Raw genomic sequence first — 23,764 nt, 5'->3', positions numbered from 1 at the left:
GACCTCCCCTGCTCAGTTCTGATCCTCATCAGTTCTAGTGGCATCCATAGCTTTTCATTTCCTCTGGAGATAGAAACAAATCCACGTCCCCACAGCAAAACTTCTCCAGGCTCCCACTCTGATGTTAACACATCCTTACAGTATGCAGGATGTTGAATTCCACAGTCTTTCTATAAGCTGGTCTCTCTTTGCCTGAGAGTTGAGGTTTTTCTGTTTGCTTCCTGTTTCCTGGCTGATAAGAGGTGACCGGCTTCTACTTTTTGCTGCAGGGCTTCAAGCCAGGCCCCCCAAGGCTGTTTCCCCAATGGTAAGAAATGTCCTTGGATATCTCTCTTGGACCTACACTCATTGGTCCAGTGGCAGCCCTTGTCACATTGCCTGCATGCCCTCGGCGTAGAAGACTAGGCCTTTATTTTGGTTTATATTTATAAAAGACACTGACCTTAGAGATGCCCCGTTCACAATTTTGTTGCTAACGACCAAATTTCTCCCAATTAAAGCACCAAGTATCCAAGTATTTTGGGAGCTGAGGCCTTCGACAGCTTGGTCACCATTTCTTTGCAAATGACCGTAATTGCCACAACTGAAGCCTGGGGAATTTTGGGGTCTCAGCCCTCGAGCAATAGCTTGTTCTACACTCTCAGCACAGTACACATTAGAACCAATATTGGTTGTACACCTCATCCACTTGTCCATAGGCGATGCCCATGCCTATAATGGTCTAATAACTTTTTGACATTCCGTACTGGAGTTTTCAACCACCAAGGACTCTTATCGACACCGAAATTCCAAAACTCGCACTGCATGGCTCTGTGGTTAAGAGTGTGCACTACTCATGATGAGGACCTGGATATAGTTCCCAGCACCCACATTAGACAGGTCACCACAGCCTGTTAACTTCAGTTCCGGGGGCTCTGGCGCCCTCTACTGGCCTCTGTAGGCACTGCATGTACATGGTATACATACATACATACATACACACACACATAATACACACACACATACACACACACAAACATACATAAATACATACGTGCAGGCAAAACGCGCATTCACCAAAATAAAAATAAATCTTTAAAAACTATAAACACAAAAATTGTTTAAAAGAAAAAAAAAGGCCTGGTGTGGTAGGGAGGGCTCTTACCTGTAGCAACAGTGCAGCGACTTCATGATGGCCGGCAGAGCAGGCGCAAATGAGGGGCGTGTTCCCACTGAGGTCCCTTTTATTAGGTTTTGCATTGGAGTCTAAGAGACATTTTGCCACCTGGTCCAGAGAAGAAAAACTTCAGTCTTAATTATGACTTAGGAAAAGAAATCTTTCCTCTCAGGTAGAACGGAACCTCTGGAGCAAGGGGATGAGTAATGAATGGGGCAGGGGGTATCCTCATGTGTGGGGGGCTGCTCTGTGCCCACGAGGTACCAGGCACTAGGGTTTCCACCTTTATCGCTACCTAAGGAGAGTTGCAGCCATTGCTCCCAGTGCATGGTGGGAAGCAGTCTGTTGGACATCTAAGAGAGATGCAGACTAGAGATGCGGTCCTACCTTTAAAACAGCACAGTGGAACTTCTAAAAGCACAGGAAAACAAACACACAGAAAACTTCCCAAAGAAAACGCACTTTAGGAAGTGGTTCAAAGCCAGATCTGAGGTCACACACCTGAAAACCCCATGCTCAAGAGCCACAAGGCCTGGGCTGGAGAGATGGCTCAGTGGCTAAGAGCACTGACCGCTCTTCCAGAGGTCCTGAGTTCAAATCCCAGCAACCACATGGTGGCTCACAACCATCTGTAATGGGATCCGATGCCCTCTTCTGGTGTGTCTGAGGACAGCTACAGTGTACTTATATATAATAAATAAATAAATCTTTAAAAAAAAAAAAAAAAGAGGCTGAGGCAGGAGGATCAAAAATAAAATTTGAGACCAGGCTGAGTTACATGCTAAGACCTTGTCTCAAAAAAAAAAAAAAAAAAAAAAAGTTAGTAACTGCAAAACTCTGTCTTGAACTGCTACATAAGGCCTTGATTATACTTTATAAAATACTAAGCTAGTTTACATAGATCTAAAGGCAGTATAGAGGCCAGCATCTTGGCAGAGGAGACACATTGTTGCTGTAGTCAGAAGCACAGCGACAGCTACGCCACCCAGTCTGAATGGGAGTTGGGGGAGGGTCATGGTGGGAACTAGTACCAGCCCCAGGTCAGACGTTCCATTGTGGGAAGGAAAGAATTGCTCTGCCTTCTGGGCCTCCCCCAGCATAGCCCCAGTGCACCGTCACCAAGCGATGGTCTTGCCAAAACCAAGCAGCTATTTTGCTGCCCAGGAGATGGGGCCCATACCTGAAAGTGGCCCTGTTGGCAGGCCAGGTGGAGCGGGACAGCTTGGCTTGTGTTTCTGGCACCTGAGTAGGCTCCATGCTTCAGCAGGAGGGGGACAAGGTCTGTCCTGCCATGCAGGGCAGCCATATGCAGGGGAGAGAAGCCGTCCTGGTTGGTCACATTCACACTGAGCCCATTGGCAGGGATCCTTGCCAGTTTCTAGAAAAGGCAGAGGGTGTAAAAAAAAATGGCATTAGTACTGAGGAGGCTGGGCCGGGAGCAAGGGGCAGGAGGAGGATGCAAAGCACCTCCCTGCTCTCCCCCCACCCCCATAGCTCCTAGGCAAAGTTTGGGATCACAGAGGAACCTGGACTCAACATGGCCCAGGAGTGACTTCCCACTTCTTCACAAGGAGATGAGAGACCAAAAAGACCAACTTCTACATTGCAATAGTGTAAGCCCTCCACAAGAACGTCCCATCATGTCAGGAGGAAGCTCCAAAGACACGAAATGTAGAAGGGGTGCTCCATAAAACACAGGTAGAAACCCAAGCCTGTTTAATAAACAAGACCGGAGAGAACTCGCAGCACGCAGGCGCACTGGACACCAACCCTCGCTCCAAACATGTAAACCGGAAGGCATCACAGCTAAGCCAAGCGGTGGTCATGCGGTGGAACAGAAAGCTCCTCACTGTAGTACTTGCTAACCTGGCCAGTTGCCAAGGGAACCCACATCAGCATCAGGAGTGACCGAGCCCAAAGCTCATGAGATAGATCACGGGTGTCCAGGGAGGAGGGGGAAGATGGGCGTTCACGAGCAGCAGTGCACTGACATTTAGACACGGTCTCTCTTCGTGACAGCGCTTAGTAGGAGAGTACGCACAAAGCTGGCGGGGCAGGTAGCACGCAGCTGTAACCCTAGCACCTGGGTAGAACAGGAGGCTCAGGACTCCAAGGTCATCCTTAACTACAAAGGGGGTTCGAAGCCAGCCTGAGATTAAACAACCGGGTCGCCTACGTGTTTGGCAAACCTCCTGAAACAGCCGGTGCACCATTTACCTCCTACCTCACCGTCATCTTTAACCCCGACACTGCCTTCCTATCCCCGGCGGTTTCAAAGGCATGCTGAGAGGACAGCAGAGCATCTCACTCAGAGCAAACGGTAAACCGTCTGAGTTAAAGGGTGGCTCTCACTGTATGTTAGTCACACCTCAAGAATAAAAACAATAAAATGAATAGAAAGAGGGCAGGAGAGAAGGCTAGGTGGCTAGGAGCACCAGCTGCTCTTCCAGAGGACCCGAGTTTGGTCCCCAGCACCCACATGGCAGCTCACAGTCACCTGTAACTCCAGTTGCAGGGCATCTGATGCCCTCTTCTGGGCTTCATGGGCACTGCACACATGAGGTGCAGTTACACAAACGCAGAGAAAACACCCACATGCATAAAATAAAGCCCGGCATGGTGGTGCATGCTTTTAACCCCAGCACACATAAGGTCCAGAGGCAGGCATATCTTTATGAATTTGAGACCAGCCACCCTGATCTACACTTGATCTATATAACTGACTTCCAGTCAGGCCTACGTAGTGAGACTCAATCTCAAGAATGAATGAATGAATGAGTGAGTGAGTGAATGAATGAACAAATAAATAAATGGTGGGTTGAAAATGACCAAAGAAGGGATAATGCTCTCAACCCTCACCTGACTAGTCAGTCCTTCCGGGATGCCTGGGTCAATCGTGAATTACTTAAAGCAAAGGACTTCCTAGGCAGAAAAAAAGAACGTGCCTCCCGCCCCATCCTGCCCCACAGATCCAGGCAGAGCCAAACCTTCTGGGCTGGAGCACACTTGGGGCACTGGCACAAAGGGTGACAGAATTCAAGATCCACCGTGCTGATGGCTTCGTCCATATCGTCTAGGTCGTCCTCCGTCCACTCCAAAAGGTATCGCACCTGGAGGTAGGCAATGAGGAGAAACGGGAGCTGGGTTATTCTGATTTTTTTTTTTTTCCGGAGCTGGGAACCGAACCCAGGGCCTTGTGCTTGCTAGGCAAGCGCTCTACCACTGAGCTAAATCCCCAACCCTATTCTGATATCTTTACCAGCAGTATGCACACTTGCACACACATGCACTTCCTAAATCAGCTTCCTGGACCACTGCAGTCACTGACGAAGAGCATTTGTTCCTAATAACAGACTCACACTCACCTGTGCTCAAGTTGTTCTAAGTCCCCCTGGGTAGCATTTTCCACTGTACGAGTCTTTGCCCCATCTAAGAGGGGCAGACTGAAGCTGCTTAGAGGGCAGGCTTTTAGACCTTGCCCTGAGTACGCACTCCTATGCCACCTAACCAGTGTGACGGTTTGTCTATGCTCAGCCCAAGGAGTGGCACTATTAGAAGGTGTGGCTCTGTTGAAGTAGGTGTGTTACTGTGTGTGTGGGCTTTAAGACACTCATCCTAGCTGCCTGGAAGTCAGTCTTCCACTAGCAGCCCTCAGATGAAGCTGTAGAACCCTCAGCTGCCTACACCATGCCTGTCTAGATGCAGCCATGTTCCCACCTTGATGATGATGGACTGAACCTCTGAACCTGTAAGTCAAGCCCCAATTAGATGTTGTTCTTATAAGACTTGCCTTGGTCATGGTGCCTGTTCACAGCAGTAAAACCCTAACTAAGACACCAGAAGTCAACCCCAGATCCTTGCTTCCTAAAACCTCATGGATGAGTCCTCAATGTTGTGTTCCAGAACACACAAGAATCCCTGAACCCCACCCCACGGTCATGCCAGTACCACACACCAGCACACAGGGTCAAAGCAAAGACATCTCCAGACAGGGTATGTGGGGGGTTCCAGCATCCATTCGTTACTAGGATTTGAGAAGACAGCATGTGCGGTGGCCCATACCTCCAATTCCATCCCTCAGGAGGACTGCAAGTTCAAGGCCAGCCTGACTACATAGTAAGACCTTGTCCCCGCAAAGAAAACTATCAATGAGAGATCACTTAAGAAAGAAAGCAGCCAGAGACATGCATTTGTAGGCTTCACTGTAGGACTTCAAGGGTCAGCATACACCTGTAAGGAGGGCAGAGCTTGTGGGGGACCCCATCAATGCCAAGTCTCCTGTCTCCCATGGCCCTTCCAGATCCTATATTGGGGTGGCAATTACAAAATTAACCAGCTTGGATCTCAAGTCAGGGTAGGAACCAGATTGACAAGTGGCCTTGAAAGAGGCCTTGTGACAGCATGAGGTCAGTCTGGATGGTAACTCAGGGCACTGCATAGGTTGCCAATGCCCACCCCTTCCATAAGTGGCCAGAACCCCATCCCAGCAGAAGGCAAAGCAGATGGGTCATGACCCAGGCTAGTCATTGTTTGCTGCCCAGACTACGTATCAGGCTCCCACAGTGTCATTTAAATACCCAAAGACCACTAGAATGCTGGGTTTTCCAGAGATGGTCTCACGAGAGAACCAGCCCGACAGCAGCTAGGTGCAGACTCCTGTGTTCTCCAGAGAGCCTTGTGTCATTCTGATGGACTGACATCGATCTCTGAGAAAGGTGGAGGGGTTATATGATTGCCAACACTTTGCTCCCCCTCGCTCTGCCTCTTTAAAAACTCTGTTATTGTGTGTATGTTTGCATGTGCATACACGCATGAGAGTGGCCCAGGGGGCCACAGGTGCCACAGCACGAGTGTGGAGGTCAGAGCAGAAGACAGCTCTGTGATGGGTTCCAGGGATTGAAACAGGTCATCAGGCTTGTGTAGCAAGCCTCTCTGTTCACTAAGCCATTCCACGCGCCCTCTTTCTAGGCTGTTTTTGTTTGTTTGTTTGTTTGTTTGGGCTTTTTTGTAGGCTGTCACAAGGTGAAGAAATTCATCTGCCACACAGGAGTCTTGAGCACAGGTGGTATTCTGTCCAAATGCATGGAGACCAACAACTCTGGTCAGTCCCCTGAAACCGTAGGTTCAAACAATTCAGTCGGTTCTTTCCAGTTGTCCTGTCACTGTGACAACACAAGGAACAGACAACGCCCACTTGGTCATCAGTGAAAAGGACCTTTTTTTTGAAAGATTTATTCATTTTTTTGTGTGTGCGTGCATTCGTGCATGCGTGTGTATGTGTGTGTGTTCCTCATGCGTATATCCACATCACAGGCATGCATGATGCCCACGCAGGCCAGACAGTATTAGTCCCCTGGAGCTGGAGTAGGTCACAGTTATAAGTCCCCATGCTGGGAACAAAACCTAGGTCCTCTGCAAGAGCAGTGAATTCTCTTAACCCATTCACCCCCAGCCACAGAAAGTAGAGTTTCTAGTGTTTTGTTTTGCTTTGTTTTGTTTTGGAGATAGTGTTAGCCCTGGCTCTCTTGGAACTCACTCTGTAGACCAGACTGGCCTCGAGGTCAAGAGATCCTCCTGCCTCTGCCTTCCAAGTGCAGGGACTAAAGGTGTGTGCCACCACCACTACCAGCCTTCAGAAAACACTCTTGGAAGCTGTAATGTGCCCTTGGAAGGTGACTCATTCAGAGCTCCAGGTTTGCTAAGCAGGGATATGCTACTTCTAGAAGGCAAAGAGAAACTGCCCATGGCACCCCCAGGAAGACTGCCTCTACCGTCTGCCATTGGTGTGAGTCCCATCCCTATTTGTGACATTCAGAGCCTCAAGCCTGCAGGCCCAGGAAGGAGCCAGAGGTCCAGATACTGCTGCTGAGTTTCACCCAACCCTGGCTATGTTTGGCTCTCCCGCTCCTCTTTCCTGAACCTTGGTCTGGATTGTTGCCAGCATCACTTTGACTCCCAGAATGGCAAAGTCTAGAAGGCCAGGGACAGGGAGGGATGGCGTCATGCTTGCTATGAAACTTCTTCCCGGGAAAGCCCAGCACCACAGTGATAAAGTCCATACAGAAAGCCAACACTTTCTGGGGACTGGGAGGGGGAGGAGCTCACAGAGAGGCCACATAGCTAGACACTCACACAGAGGCATAAGGAGCGCAGTCACTTCAAACTAAGAGCTTTGAAAATGCACTTTCTTGGGGTTTTAATCTCAAAATGTCCCACACAGGCTCCTGTTTTGATGTTCACCCACAGGGCTGCTATTCATATTGTACCCCGAAGTCCGTGGAGCCTTTAGGAGTCTGGGTCCGGCTGTGGAAAGTCCTGCACTAAGGACAGGCCTTCGGAGGTCATACCCACCCCTGGCTGTCTCTGGTTCCCCTTTGCTTCCTGGTCCACCCCATGTGAAGAGCGGCTGCCTCATGATCCCATCACCAAGCTGTCGCTGCCACGGTAGCCTGAACTTGGAAACTATGAACAAACCCTCTTTCTCTTCAGGTCCGAGTGTCATGCATTTTGTCACAGCGATGGTTCGGAAAAACTCACCATTTCTAGGTCGCCATCGGCAACTGCTCTGAGAAGCTTTTCTACCTTAATGGAAGGAAAAAGCGAGTCAGGGCAATGGCTTTAACAATAAAAGGACAACAGAAACGACACGGCATCCTGGAGCCCCGGCAGCACTCTGACTGGTGGCTCACTCAGGGTTTACAGACTGGAGCTGCTGGTTACCTGGGAGCTCAACGGTGACCTTGACACAATAAGGCTTTCTTCCTTTTGCTTGGTGACACTGGGAGCAGAACCTAGGGCTTTAAGCCTCTAGGCAAGTGCTCTCTCCCTGGGAGAAGCCCCCAGGTTCTCTTTCTTACTTTGTATTTCAAGATAGTCTTGCTGAGTTGTTCAGGCTAAGACTTGAACTCACACTACAGCCCAAGCAAACCAAGCCAAGGTGGTCTTCCCGCCTCGGCCTCCTGAGGAGCCAAGACAAGAGGTGTCTGTCACCTCTTGGTGACAGGTCAGGATCACTTCTGAAGAAGCCAGCCACCCTGATCCTCATATACTCAGCTCTTACAGTGAAGAGATAGGAGTATGAGAGTAGACAACCCTTCCCAAGAACAAGTGTAGGTCTCTGAGGGACTGGGTGCCCTGTCGGCGGGGCACACAGTGACTTTCCTTTCTGTGACTCTGCACCGGATGCCCCCACCAGGAGAACGCTTTGGTGGTCAGTGGTGGGGTGCGGGTGCTGGATGACCCCTCTAAGGTGGTCAGCCAGTGATTCCACAGAGCAGCAATGGAACCGTGAGGTAATGAGTTCTACCTCTGCTGAAGGAGGAGATGACTGATGGTGCTGACACTGAACAAACACGATGAAGGAAAGAAAAGCCAGCTGTGGCAGCTCACGCCTTTAATCCTAGCACTTAGGAGGAAGAGGCAGGTGGATCTCTGTGAGTTCGAGGCCAGCCTGGTCTACATAGCTAGTTTCAGGATAGTCAGGGCTACACAGAGAAAACAAAAACAAACGATGGACCATAAGTCGGGTTTTATAAAATGTGACGCGTGTACGTGTCAGACCGTGAGGGATGACGTGCACCACAATCTTAACAGGATGTTCACGGGACAGAGGATGGACTTTGAGAGTCTGACACTAGAACTCTCAGCTTTATACACGGATATTTTTCTTAGAAAATAGCGTCTTTGTCTATTCCTAGACCTGCCTCAGATCTGCATCTCTGTCTCTTCTCTGTGCCCCACCCCTCTTAAAACACACACACACACACACACACACACACACACACACCCCACACACACACATTCCAAATTCTGCTAAGGAAAAAAGACCAGGCCAGAAAAGAAGAAGACCACATGACACACAGTTGGGCTCATCTCAAAGGCACTGACCTTGAACTAAACAAACTGGCTGTCCTATAACTGGTAAGCAGGCTGCAGGCTGGCCGGCAGCCATGTCAGCCCACAGGGATGTAACTGGCCTCCCTACACCAGGGCCCACCCATCTCACAGGCTCACCTCCCTGTAGTCCTTTTTGACCTCTTCTGGCCTGAAGCTCACCGATACCGAAGAAAAGCTGGAGGTAGAGGAGCCCTGGCTGATGGAATCCGCAGAGCGTGTAGGGGACGGTGCAGGGACCTGGAGGGGAAGGAGGCACAGGGAACAAAAGGGACATGGGCAGGGTCACAGATACGTCAGGCCTAGAGGAGAGTGCCAAGCTCAGGGACAGCAGTGGGCATGGCCTTATAGACTTACCTCAGAAGGCTTTGGCCTCCTGTCAGAGGATAGATGATACGCTTCCATGGCAGACAGAATCTAGGGGACAATGGGGACAGGAAAGGCATCCAATGAGATGGGCTATGACAAGCTATGCGCATGCCCAGCACCCGGACCCCCGCCTGCTTGTCCCCAGGGGAGGTCAGAAGAGATGGGCTTAGTTAGACGGGCTTAGCTAACTCTGGAGTCTGGACAGACTGCTCAGAGCAGGTTAAAAGCACTTACTGCCAAGCTCGACCCCCTGAGTTTCATCCCCACACATGCACACGCAAAATAAAACATAAAACGTAATTGTTTGTTTGTTTGAAAAGGAGCTAGAATTTTAAAAATAGTTGTTGAGAATTCTCCCACTATTTTTAAAGTGGCATTCACTTTTACCAGACGTTGGTTTGCTCATAGTGGTAACGCTGGGCTTACTTTTGTAATGAAAACGAATCTTCTGAATAGACACTGAGTCTTAGAATACTCTAACACTGATCACCGAACACAGATAACTTTAGCATCGGAAGAGATCCTTTAGATGGTTACTATGATGACCACCCAAGTCTGGCTCTCCGTTTCTATCTTTGTGTTTACCTGCAGAGTTGCACGAAAGTTTACCATCAGCAAGTATCTCCAGGGGCTGGAGAGATGGCTCAGGGGTTAAGAACACATACTGCTCTTCCAGAGGACCTGGGTTCAGTTCCCAGCACCCATGTCACAACCATTTGTAACCCTAGCTCGAAGGATATCCAGCACCCTCTGCTGGACACCAGGGGCACTACACCTATATGTCTATAAATTCACACAAACATGCACACACAGAATTTAAATTAAGATAAACAGGGCTGGAGATGGCTCAGTAGTTAAGGACACGTTATGCTCTTCCAGAGGTCCTGAGTTCCATCTCTAGCCGCCATGTTGAGGGGGACTCAAAACTGCCTGTAACTCTAGTCCCCGGGAATCGGATGCATTTATCTGGCTCCCAAGAATATAATACACACAGAAACACATACACTTAAAAATCAACTTATTTTTCAAAGCTGTCTCTTTCACTTAAAAGTAAGTACAATATTAAAAATAATAAAAATAGGGGTTGGGGATTTAGCTCAGTGGTAGAGCGCTTGCCTAACAAGCACAAGGCCCTGGGTTCGGTCCCCAGCTCTGAAAAAAATAGAAAAAGAAAAAAAAATAATAAAAATAGAACCTTTTTAAAAAGAAAGAAAACAAGCCTTATGTCCTGCAAACCCCCGAGCAGATGGAAAATCTAGGACTTCCTCCTTTTCTTCAAAAGACCAAGTCTAGAGGCATGGTGGTGCTAGACCTATAATCCCAATAGTCAGGAGACAGAGGCAGGCTATGAGTTCAAGGCTAGCCTGGGCTAAATACTGAGGCTCAGTCTCTAATTAACCTAATTCATTCAATTTCAGGCCACATTGAAAAAGTTTCCAGAAGCAGAAATGAGGAGAGAGAAGAGAGCTTTGTCCACCACCTCCCCACCCCACCCCCGCCGCCGCCCCGTTCCACCCCTAAACCCCCACCCCCGTCTGCTTTCTCTGCTCTTCACAGACAAAGCCACCACCCATTTTTCACACAGTCCACTGGCTGCTAGAGGCCTACCGCTCAGGGGCCAGAGTCAATTCTGCTGGGAGCAGCTCATGAGCACACTGAGAAAGTTTTGCTAACAAAACTGAAAATTGTATCAAAGAGCAAAGCCCATTTATGGCATCCCAACTATAACAGAAAGATGGTGGACCAGTTCTGTCCTGGGGTGCTAACATACACTTTCTTAGGAAGGCCCGTCGGTGAGCAGTTTTTTTATTTGTTTATTTTTGTTAAAGAGTCACCGGATTACTCAGAGGTGAAAAGAGCTACCTTCGAGTTCAGTGCACACTTGAGTGGTGTTTCCTTCAGTCTGTTCTGAATTGCTGTTGGGGCTCCATTCTGCAGCAGCGTCTCTATGATGCCCTCGTAACCCCAGCGAGCTGCAATGTGCAGGGCTGTGTCTCCTTTCTCGTTACCAATATCCAATCTGCAGGCCTGGACATCATAGTAGACCAGGGCCTTCACACACTGCCAAGACACAGCAAAATCATGGTTCTCTGACAGGAAAGCCAAGGGCAATGCCAGTCTCTCCCTTGGCCATGGTCCATGCCCTGGTTTGACCAAGGCTCCACTTACCAAGACAAAATATGGAGCCCAAAAGTTACAATTCAAGGGTTCCATATTCACTGATCAGGACACCTCATTTTTTTCAAAAGAACATAACTAGGATAGTGGTAGAGTATTTGTCTAGAATCCCCCCAGTGAGGGGCTGGGGGCGTGGCTCAGTGGTAGAGCCCCTGCCTAGAATCCCCCAGTGAGGGGCTGGAGGTGTGGCTCAGTGGTAGAGCCCCTGCCTAGAATCCCCCAGTGAGGGGCTGGGGTGTGGCTGTGATATAACATTTGTCTCTTTGTCTAGCATTCAAGGAGGCCTTGGGGCAACTTCCAATAACAAGCAAAATATGATGGGGGTGGGGGTGGGGGTGGGGAACACCAATTGTCAATCAATAATTAGTGAGTAAGGAGCCTTTCCTAAAATCTCAGTGTTTGGAAAACTGAAGGAGTTTGAGGTCAGCTTGGGGTGACAGTCAGGGATGGCCTGTCTCAAAATAATCCAAAAAATAATAAAAGAAGTTTACAAAATTCCAAAACACAGCTGGACTATATATACATACACATACATACATACATACATACATACATACATACATACATACATACATGAATGAGTGTATTTGTACATTGGGAAAAGATTTAAGAAAATAAAATTATATAGTGGACCACAGACCCATCCAAAATAAATCTCAAACTAGGAGCTGGGCAAGTATTTACCAAGGTTTATACAGATGGCAAGTCCAACTGTAACTGAAAATAACTTTTCTTCCCACAAAGAGCTGTTGCAGAAATAGATACAAATTACATAACATTAGATACAATTTGAAATTTCTACAAGGACATCTGTGGTGAAGCCACGCCTTTGTCCCCCACTATTCACTGAATAGACCACACAGGAGGACTGGGAATTGGATGCTTTGCTGGGCTACACCATAGAACCAGGAAAAACAAAACAAAACAAAACAAAACCGGTGCACCTCTTTTTGTATACCTCTGGAAAGAGGCGGAAGACAGGTAACAAATATATACATTGCAAAGAGACAGGCAGAAATGGGAACCACAGGGTTCCTGGATGCTGGGATAAAATGTAATATACAGAGTTTAAGAGCCAAACGTAGTGTGCATGAGTAAAAGTGATTTAATTTTGGAGCAATTGGGTCTTACATTTCTCAATATATAGCGACCGTAATACACTGAACATTGAATTGTTTTAAACTACAGGGCTAGCAGACATTACCCAAGCCTAGGGTTCCATCCCAGGACCCCTGTAAAGGTGTGTGCTGGTTAGTTTTTGTCAGCCTGACAAAGTAAGAGTTTTCTGGGAAGAGGGAACCTCAATGGTGACAATGCCTCCATGACGCTGGCCTTAGGCAAGTCTGTGAGGATTTTCTTTATCAGTGACAGATGAGGTAAAACCCAGCCCGTTATGGTGGGGTCGTCCCTGAGGATCTTGTGTTGTATAAGAAAGCAGGCTGGGCAAGCCTGGGAAGTGAGCCAGGAAGCAGCATTCCTGCCTCTGGGTTCTCCCCCACAGTTGCTATCCAGACTTCTTTCATGATGGACAGTGACTTGCAATAGAAAATGAACAGTTCCCTCCCAAGTCAATGTAGTGGGTTGGTCCAATGATGCCTACATTCAAATGCTAGATTCTGTGTTGCTTCAAGTGAAGCAAATCCTCCAGAATACCAGCTTTTGTTATGCAAATCTTGCCCCCCCCATCTGTGATTGGTTAATAAAGATGCCTACTACCAGGAGCTGGGTAGAAGAGAGGTAGGTGGAGTATTGGTTCAGCTTGGGGTCTGAGGCAGAGATCAGGAGGTAGAGAGGAAGAAGGTACCATGGTATAGGTAGATCATGAACGCATGGCCAAGAGGACAGGCCAGTTGGAGTAGGACCGGCCCAGGCAGAGCATGGCAAGTGATATCTTGGGATTATTGACAGGGAAGGAGACAAAATAGCATAGAGGGTTGATATCTGCCTGGCTCTAATGCTTTAAGGCTTCTTATAAATATAAAGGTTTATGTCTTTTATTTAAGAACTAAACAATCAAAGGTAGGGTAGAAACCCCCAATTATTATTTACATCATCATAGCCGTAGAAACCAAACTAGGGCAAGATGGAAAGAAAGAATGGATTCCACATGGTTGTCATCCTCTGACCTCCAGGCATCATGGCACCTGTCCCAACACACACACACACCATGCACACACACAATAAAAAGTAAATAAAAAATTAAAATCACATAGCAATGTTTCAATCATTATAACACAGAACACAACACTGGTCTGGTTTCAAATCTGTGTTTCTCCACAGGTGATATGAAGAGCAGCACTTGGGGCAGCAGGAACCACTTACATCCTCCTGCCCGTAGGTGCAGGCCAGGTGCAGCGGGGTGTTGCCGTTGTTGTCTTGCACCTCAGTGTTGGCCTTGTAGTGTAGCAGCAACAGCTGGCAGAGGAGAGAAGACAGCAGCTGAGCCCCAGAAGGACCACAGAGCACACATAACTATGTCCTTCCAGAGAGGTCACGGTCATATCCTAAACATTACATAGGCTATGCACTCCTGGCCCTAAATTCAAAATTAACTGACTTTCTTTCATTCTTCCTTCCTTCCTTCCTTTTTTCTTCTCCCAACACCCATGTTAAGGGAAAAACCCAAGGCCTCACCCACAGGTGCTTCAGCACAGAGATACACCCCCAACTTCCCAATCTTGAAAAGCGTTGAGCTTTTAATGCAACCCAAATAGAAAATTCCATACCATGTCCAGTGTGTCAGAGGCATCTGATATGTGCCAAAGCAGAAGAATACTTAGTTCAAATATACCAAATGGCCTTTAGGTCAAATGCCTCATATTCCAAAATCCAACAGGATCCAAAATCCAAAACATTTGAACATTAAGGTGAAGGACCCTCAACCTGTACCTCTATTAAAATTATGCCACGACAGGCTGCCAAGATGGGTAAGCGATAAAGGCGCTTGCCACTAAGCCTGACCACCTGAGTTGAATTCCTGCCACCCACATGGTGGAAGGGGAAAACAGACAGCAAGCTTTCCTTTTATCTCTACATGTGCACTGTGGCTCACATGCACACATACGTATGTAATATGCACATAAATCATTGCATCCTGTCAACACAAAGTTTAAAGGAAAATGTCCAGAACCTGCCCTTCCCACCCCGAGATGATCAGGGATTTCCCCATCGAAACCCATCTCCAGGGAGGTCCCTTGGTCCGAGGTTCCTCATGCCTGGAAGGTAGCACTGGATTAGCACATGGTGCAGCCATGAAGCCACCACGAAATGCTACATAGAACTGCTGCTCACCGTCACACTTTGGAAGCCTTTCTGACATGCCAGATGTAAGGGAGTAGACCCATGATAGTCTGTGGCGTTCACTACGGCACCTTTGGAGACCAGGAAGTCAATGAGGGATGCCTGACCTGCAGAACAGAAGACCTCTTGTTGGTAAAGGAAACAGAGGGCCTTCCACCTACAACAATACCTCACTCTGGATGGCCCTGGCAGGAGACCCACCAGGAGACACAGCCACAGCTGTACAGGAGCCAGAGCTGACACGAGTCAGGCTCTGCAGACTTGAATCACTGTGGGATGCCCTATGAAGGGATCACTCCCAGGTCTGTTCTCCATAACAAACGACAATGGACCAGGAGCTGGAGAGATGGCCCCATGGATAAGGGCACTGGCTATTCTTCCAGAGGACCCAGGTTTGATACTCAGCACCCACATGGTGGCTCACATTTGTACTCCAGTCAGTCCCCTAGTTTTGAGTGGCCTTGAACTCATAATCCTCCTGCCTCAGCTTCTTAAGTGGCTGAGATTACAGGTCTGCATCACTACACCTGGCTCAACATTAGGAGATATGTGAACCCCAAGCCACAATTCTGTGAGATTGTCTTAGCAGACATTCCGGCCTGTCCTTACTGGCCAGCAGGGGCCCCAAGCTTGGAGAGCCATGTGAGTCCTTTATCAGACTGTGAGGTATCATGGTGGCCAGCAAAACCAGAGGGTTATTTGTCAATCTTTCCTGCCCTGTGGGATGTCCCTGCTAGTACCCCATCACCTGGGTCTCCACTAGCCTGTGGGGCACCATCCTTTTGCCCTCACAGAAGCCAGCCCAGGGCCACATACCACAGAGAGCAGCCACATGGAGGGGTGTTTGACCTCTGTCATCTCTGGAGAAAGGAGTGACAACCGACGGATCATTCAGCCTTCTGAAACAGAAAGATGGGGAAAAATAACCACAGAGAAAGGCACAGCAAAGCTCCTCCCTGCCAGGCTGCACAGACGGTACCAAACCGGAGGCCTCTGTGGGGGTGAGAGAGAATCTGAGGCCTGTGGCTTCAGTGTCCATCTCCACCAACCCCTGAAGCCTCAACATGCTACAAAGTTGCCCTTAGAGCATGAAGGGAAGCCAAAAAGTCATTAGAAGGAACTGGTACCCACCACTCTCCATGTTAAAACCCTCTCGTGAGGCTCAAGCAGGACACGTGCAAAGCCCTGGGGTGGGGCTGAGGATGGGGAAGAGGCAAGTGTGTCATCCTGCACTCGTGACAGGAACCGACAGCCGAGGCGCTGGAAAGATCCAATCTCATGGCACGGCTGCAGCCCGTGAATCCTCACCCTGGCGCTCTGAGCCTGCAAGGCCCCTCTTACCCAGAGACAAGCTTCTCACAGTCCTCACAGGAGCAAAGCGGGTGGCACATCTTTTGCATGGCGTCTTTGTCTTGGTCATCTTGACTCAGAAGTCTTTCTACTTCCTTTTGGTTGCCAGAAGCGATGTGCTAAAGGGTGCATTCCAAATATTATCAATGTTAAGGAGTCACTTGCTTTCCAAGAAATGGTTCTTTTGGTTTGGTTTGGTTTGGTTTGGTTTGGTCCACCTGTAGGTGGACCCAGGGTGTCTCCATCATAGAACCACAACCTGGATCTTCTTCAACCTAGAGAAAGGATCTCACTAAGTTGCATATGCTGGCCTTGAACTCACACTGCATACCAAGCTGGGCTAGAATTTGCAATCTTCGTACCTCAGTCTCCTGAAAGGCTGTGATGACAAGCCCAGGATGACTAGCCTGGACCACCAAGCCTGGCTTATATTGTTTTTTTTTTTTTTTTTTTAAAGACAGGTCTCATTCTGTAGCCCGGGCTATCCCTTGGACTCTTTTTTGTTTGGTCTCGTTTTCAAGACAGAGTTTCTCTGTGTAGCTTTGATTATCCTGGAACTCATTCTGTAGACCAGGCTAGCCTCAAACTCAGATCTCCACTGCCTCTGCCTCCAAGGGCTGGGATTAAAGGCTTCTCTGAGATGATGCTGAAATAGCCGTTCTCTGGAACTGGCTCCCAGCCTGTCTGGGCAGATGGAGACACTGGCTTGGCGACTGAGATGAAGCCACTCTGGGTGACAGCTTCAGGGCAACACGAATTCACATTCAATTACTGTTTCTATAAATGCAGTCATACTTAAAAAAAAAAAAAACTGACAAAATGTCCAAAGTACTAAGAAGAGGCACACGATCCAGCTCAGGCCTCAGTGTGGATTTTGACGGCAAAAGTGGATTTCGTTAGCAAAAGCCTCAGTTCTGTAGGGTGACACAAACCTTTAGCTCTAGCACTCGGGAGGCAGAGGCAAAGGAATCATGAGTTTACATTCTGCGTGGGCTACGTGGGTAGACACTGTCTCAAAGCACCGTGGACTGAGGGCACAGCTCAGCTATGGAATCCACTAGTCAGGGGCTGGTGTGTGGCTCAGCTGCAGAGCGCTTGCTTAGCATGGGCAAGGTTCAAGTTCCAGCACGACAAGGGAGACAGACAGACAGACAGACAGACAGACAGACAGACAGAATCTCGGAGTTATCTTTATAGTAATCAAGTATATCCTAGGCTTAAAGGAAAGAAAACAGCAGCAATGTCAGGAGATGCCCCTTCCCCACAGCATACAAACCCATGGGGCTCTGCCTCTGTGACTGACAGATGTGCTCTCTCTAGAGATCTACTCTGGCTCCCAGAAGCCTAGAAACACCAGCAGACCCTCAGAGAAAGTCCACTCTTGGGCAGTCCATAGTGACAGCTAGAAACTGCCTCATGGGTTCCCCAGGAGACAGTGAGCCTCTGAATAGGGAGGTTCCTGCCCTCAGGACCAAAGCTGCAGGCCTCTGATGCTGCACTCTCAGCTAAGGCCTACCACAGAACGCTGGCACCTGGGGTCCAGGAGAGGCATCAGCTCCATCAGGTGAGGAAGAGGTCCCACCGAGCTGCCTTGAAAGGCAGACAAAGGTTATGAGGCCCAGCAGCCCCCGTGTGCTATGCTGTGGTAGCAGTACAGTGTGTGTTAGGGAAGACAGGTAGTCTTCCAACCACTCTCCCAGACAGAACACAAATTAATCCCCCCGGGACTTTTACAGAGACTGAAAGACTGAACAGTGCTCACACATCACCTCCAAAGCCATCCTGGGCGTCTTACCTTAAACAGGCAGTCGATGGGTGTTGATGACATCTGGGACAATAAGTTCATCCGTTGCTTGAGAAAGAGTCTGTCGCCAAATCCCTCAGCGTCCTGTGGTTATCACACATCACAGACCCCTGTCACGGACCCTTTCCAAAGAGGTCCCAGGCACAAGCCCTGTCATCCCTCCCACTCTCCTTGGCAAAGATGGGTACACTGGGAACTGAGCTCTGAAGACTGTGGCCTGGGCAGCAAGACTGTAAGGTGAAGAAAGTCACCTACAGGGGTGGAATTTGTCACACACACGCCACCATCATCCAGACTGACACTTGGCTCATCCCAGCCTCCGCCATCACTGACCTCTAATGCCTGAATGCCCTGACTGCTGTTTTATCCAAAGCTGTGGATAACATCACCTGACACTGTCTTCTATTTCCTGATGCCAAGCAGCAGGAGGAATCTCATGTCACGAGTCTGCTCATGAAAACATCTGTCTAATTCACTGGAAAAAAATAATCTAGGAAGATACAGAGGAATCCCTGACTCCTTTCTCACTCCCAAGCACTTAGAGCATTTCAAGGAGCCACCCAAATTCATAGATTCAGCCTTTCCTATCAAAGGTAATGCTTACCTGGACACAAAAAGGTCTAGAAGTTTGGGGCTGGGGAGATGGCAAGATGCTTGCTGCTCTCCTAGAGGGCCCAAGCTCAGTTCCCCGCTCCCATATCAGGTGGCTCACAACCGCCTATAAATCCAGCTGCAGGGAATCTGACGCCCTCTTATGGCTTTCACAGGTACTGCACACAGACATCTAACATGTGCCTGTGCGTGCAACACACACACAAAATCTAAAAATGTAGAAATTTATACTTTATTAGCTATTATTGTTACTACCTGATGACCATGATGGCTAAAACTGTGCATTGCAGGTAGCGTTTGAAGCAAGACTTTCAATACTATATTCTGTTTGTTTCATTGTGGGCTTGCTTTGTTTTGCAGTGCCAGGGCCTTAACATGCTAGACAAAGCCCTCTCTTGAAGAAATGACTTCAGCTTCTCACATCAGAATTTGAATCAAAGTGATCAGCACGGAATCTCACCCACAGCGCCTCACTGGGGTATTTTAGGTAGATGATCTACCACTGAAGCACACCCACCCCCCTCACTGGGGGATTCTAGGCAGGGGCTCTGCCACTGAGCCAAGCCCCCAGCCCCTCACTGGGGGATTCTAGGCAGGGGCTCTGCCACTGAGCCAAGCCCCCAGCCCCTCACTGGAGGATTCTAGGCAGGGGCTCTACCACTGAGCCACGCCCCCAGCCCCTCACTGGGGGATTCTAGGCAGGGGCTCTACCACTGAGCCACGCCCCCAGCCCCTCACTGGGGGATTCTAGGCAGGGGCTCTACCACTGAGCCACATTCCCAGTCTTTTTTTACAGAATCATCCTTACCACGAGGTTCCCATGCTCACTTGGGCCCCTGAAACCAAATGGGTCAAAAACATGTGAACTTTTTCCCGAAGAGTCTTGGCAGGAGGCAAAGGAAAAGTTTTTCAACACAGCCGATGCTGGAAACTCACAGGCCCTGGCAACGTGGCAGAGCACAGTTCTTTCTTTACGAGTCTCTAAGTTGTGTCTAGGCTATGGACAAAGCCAACAGTGCACTGCAGCAGGGATCACTTCTGGGTCACTCATCAAGCATCATCCCTTGTGTCCACCCACCCCCAACAATGATGACTGTGATATACGAGTGCTGCCAGCTCTTCAAAAGGAGCCATTTCTGTCCCCAGCTGGCTCCTGCTTAAATAAAGCTCTAGCAATCTGCTTTGTGCGATGACTGACGGCTGAGGCGCTTAGGACCAGGAACACATCAAAGGCATGCCATAGCAGGTCAGCCACGGCTCTTTCCTCAAGTCTGAAAGCTGAAGAGCAGCAAGGCGAGGTGGAGCAGCCAGGACTAAAGCTGCTGGGGACGCAGGGTAACTAGAGGCTCACCGGAACCGAGCAAACACTGTAGGAACTCAGAGGCCCGCATGGTGGCGAATGCCATCATCTCAGTGAGGAAGGATTGGGAGCTCAGGGTCAGGCCAGCCTAAGCAGAGAGCTCTCGCCTCCAAAAGCAAGGGCTCAGAAGAGCCTGCATGCTTAAGGACCCAAGTTCCGTGCCCAGCATCATCTTTCCAAAACCAAAATGCCAATGAGAAAGCCAGGCAGGCCAGGAGTGTGGAAATACAAAGCAGGGACGCAACATTTTAAAAACGTAGATATACAGGGCTGGAGAGATGGCTCAGTGGTTAAGAACACCCGTTGCTCTTCCAGAGGTCCTGAGTTCAGTTCCCAGCGCCCATATCAGGTGGTTCCCAACTGCTGTAACTGCAGTTCCATGGGACCCAGCCCCTCTTCTTCCTCTTCAGGAACCTGCACACGTCACACACACACACACACACACACACACACACACACACACACACACACAGAAACACACATACACAGACACACACACACAGAAACACACACAGACACAGAGACACACACACATACACAGAAACACACACACATACACAGATACACACACAGAGAGACACACGCACAGACACACACACACAGAGACACACACACAGAAACACATACACACACAGACACACACACATACACAGAAACACACACACAGAGACACACACACAGATACACACACACAGACACACACACAGAAACACACACACAGACACACACACACAGAAACACACAGACACACAGAAACACATATACACACAGAGACACACACACACAGAGACACACACACACAGACATACACACAGAGACACACACACATAGACACAGACACACATACACAGAAACACATACAGAGACACACACACACAGAGACACACACACACAGAGACACACACACACAGACATACACACAGAGACACACACACATAGACACAGACACACATACACAGAAACACATACAGAGACACACACACACAGAGACACACACACACAGAGACACACACACACAGACATACACACAGAGACACACACACATAGACACAGACACACATACACAGAAACACATACAGAGACACACACACACACAGAGACACATACACACAGGGACACACACACACAGAAACACATACACACACAGACACATACACACAGACATACACACACAGACACACACACAGACACACACACACACAAAAACACATACATGCACACACAGACACACACACATACACACACAGACGCATACACACACAGAAACACACACACACAGAAACACTTATACACACAGAGACACACACACACACAGAAACACATATACACACAGAGACACACACACACACAGACATACACACAGACACACACAGAAACGCACACAATCTTAAAAACTAAGTAGGCAAGGGTCCATTTATTCCAAGGGTCTCCACCTTGATCCTGCCACCATTGCTATAGAACTGTGTTCAGAAAGCTGGAGTTTCCACTTATGAACATCCTAAGGAGGACTGTGGCTAGCTCAAGTTTCACAACACTCTGGAGAGGAGAGGAAACGTCTCTGAAACCGTGTTACACAGAGCTCTTAGTGAAACCAACTCAACTGACTGACATGTGGAGGCATACAGGGGCTTCCTCACCAGGGAAACAGCACCACCACATTACGGTTGGCTTCATGCATCCCTGTGAACTCAAACTCTGTAAACTGGAAGAAGCCAGTCAGCAGCAAAAGCACAGCCCATTCTTAAAGACAGATTCCCATGCGGAGTCACAAGAGAAAAGGGCATCACAGTATTGGCTGGGTTGACAGGGCAAGCAAGGTACAGGCATCTGTCTGACCTGACCTGCTCAACACCCGGGGGATGACTGTGTATTTTTTTATACAGAGTCTTATTCTGTGTAGTTCAGGCTGAACCCAAACTCATTCTCTTTGCGTGTTTTATTTATATTTACTTTTTCTTTTTCCTTCTGGCACAATGCCCATAGTAAAGCCCAGCTGGCATGGAACTCACCATGGAACTGGGTCAGCCTCAAACTCCCAGCAATCCTCCTGCCTCAGCTTCCTAAGTGCTGGGATTACAGCCATGCACCACTACAACTGACTTCAGCCTGGAGTTCTTTCTGTATATTATTGAGTCTTACCATTTATCTGTCGGCATGTAGTGAGACAGGCCTGTGGTGAAATCTCGGCTTAAGACTCTCATAATTTACAGAGAAACAGATCCACTCTCTCTCTCACCAAAGCTCACCAACCAAAGAAACAATAATAAGGCCACTGAATCCTCGAACTGCACACATCAATTACTACTTCTTGCCTACTGTCCTCGCAAAGTCCCGATCTGTCATATCTGGCTCCCTTCCCTACACTCTGGCTTCTGAAGATGGCGGGGATTAATGGAGCAGGCTACTAACTGCGCAAATCCCACTGGCAACACACCAGCTTTCACAATCAATTAGGGGCTTAATGTCCAGTGTCTTGAGTAGCTCTCAAACTCCGTAATGATTAAACAGCCGAGGCTCCAGTTTTGGGAGACCACGAAAGAACAGCCACCCCCTCAACCCAACTCTTTAAAGGTTCCCCGATAGCAAGAGAGGGAGGACAGGTGGGAGAGTGGGGAGACCTTACAGGCGGCTGTGCAGAGAGGCTTCCTTGCCGGATGTATTCAATCGCAGCCTCGACTGAGGTCAGGCAATATCCTAGCTCATCTTTGGGCGAGCTGCTAAATCTGAAGTTTTTGATGTAACTCAAATTCGCCATCCTAACCAAAAGAAGAAAAAGGGGTTACCGTTGGATAATGAACACTTTACCAACACTACTGACGTGTATGGCTGATCAATGCATCCAGTGTATGCACTAGGGGGAGAGGTTGGGTATAATGGCTGCTGCCCAGTTTCATCCCCCTGCACATACTGTGTACAATCGGCAAGAAAACTACGAGTTACTCCCCCGGACAAGGCTAGCTATTAGAGAGCTGGAGAGTGACCCGCACAGGCTCACATGTTTGAAATGCTTGGCCCTCCATTAACTATGGAACTGTCTGGGAAGGATTGGGAGGCACGGCCTTGCTGGGTTAGGTTTGGCCTCTTTAAAGAAGGTATATCACAGAAGTGGGCTTCAATGTTTCAAAAGCTCTCTCTCTACCGCTCTCCTTTCCTCTCTCTTCTTCTCCCTTTCTTTCTCTGCCTGCAGCTTATAAGTCATATAAGCTCTCAGCTACCGCTCAGCTACCTTGCCTGCCTGCCTGCCTGCCTGTCAGTACACTTCTGCCATGATGATTATGGACTAACCCTCTGAAAATGTAAGCCCAGTTAAATGCTTTCTTTTATAAGTTGTCTTGGCCATGGGGTCTCTTCACAGCAATAGAACAGTAACTTAGACAGCTGATTATTGAGGATCTCAGATCCACGAGTGTCTGCCTCCTGAGTGCTGGGATTAAAGCGGTGAGCTATCACACCTAGTTAGAAAGTTAATGCTGTAAAGTGAATTCTGGTTCCCTGTGAGCTGGTGTCTGCTTCCCATACAGCAACAGCAACAGACTCGCCCCATTCTCCACAAAGGAAAACAGAAGCCCTCCGGGCCTCAGTTTCCCCATCTATCCACTGAACGAAAGTCACCCCCAAAGGCTGGAGGGCATAACACTGCCCTTAAGAGGTACATCACTGAAGGCAGCTTTGCCCAGAATCACCCCAAATTCAAAAATACACAGAGCAGACACATTTTCAAATACTGTTTGCCCGTCAGAGC

General features: G+C 48.7%; 1 protein-coding gene across 4 annotated transcripts in view; it reads right to left on the bottom strand.

Moving 5' to 3' along the window:
* Positions 1-23,764, bottom strand: part of Ankrd27 (ankyrin repeat domain 27) — a 52,248-nt gene that overhangs the window by 7,852 nt on the left and 20,632 nt on the right. For all 4 annotated transcript variants that reach the window (NM_001271264.1, XM_087569125.1, XM_087569128.1 and 1 more), the window contains 13 exon segments: positions 1,145-1,264; positions 2,337-2,534; positions 4,144-4,266; positions 7,694-7,738; positions 9,170-9,289; positions 9,407-9,466; positions 11,282-11,479; positions 13,919-14,011; positions 14,888-15,003; positions 15,713-15,795; positions 16,238-16,365; positions 18,042-18,134; positions 22,646-22,778. In NM_001271264.1, coding sequence (NP_001258193.1) covers positions 1,145-1,264; positions 2,337-2,534; positions 4,144-4,266; positions 7,694-7,738; positions 9,170-9,289; positions 9,407-9,466; positions 11,282-11,479; positions 13,919-14,011; positions 14,888-15,003; positions 15,713-15,795; positions 16,238-16,365; positions 18,042-18,134; positions 22,646-22,778 — 1,510 coding nt within the window.

Source organism: Rattus norvegicus, chromosome 1 (assembly GCF_021556685.1).
Source record: "Rattus norvegicus strain SHRSP/BbbUtx chromosome 1, alternate assembly SHRSP_T2T, whole genome shotgun sequence".
Lineage (NCBI taxonomy): Eukaryota > Metazoa > Chordata > Mammalia > Rodentia > Muridae > Rattus > Rattus norvegicus.
Note: the sequence above shows the minus strand (reverse complement) of the source record. Positions and strands in the feature narration are given on the sequence as shown.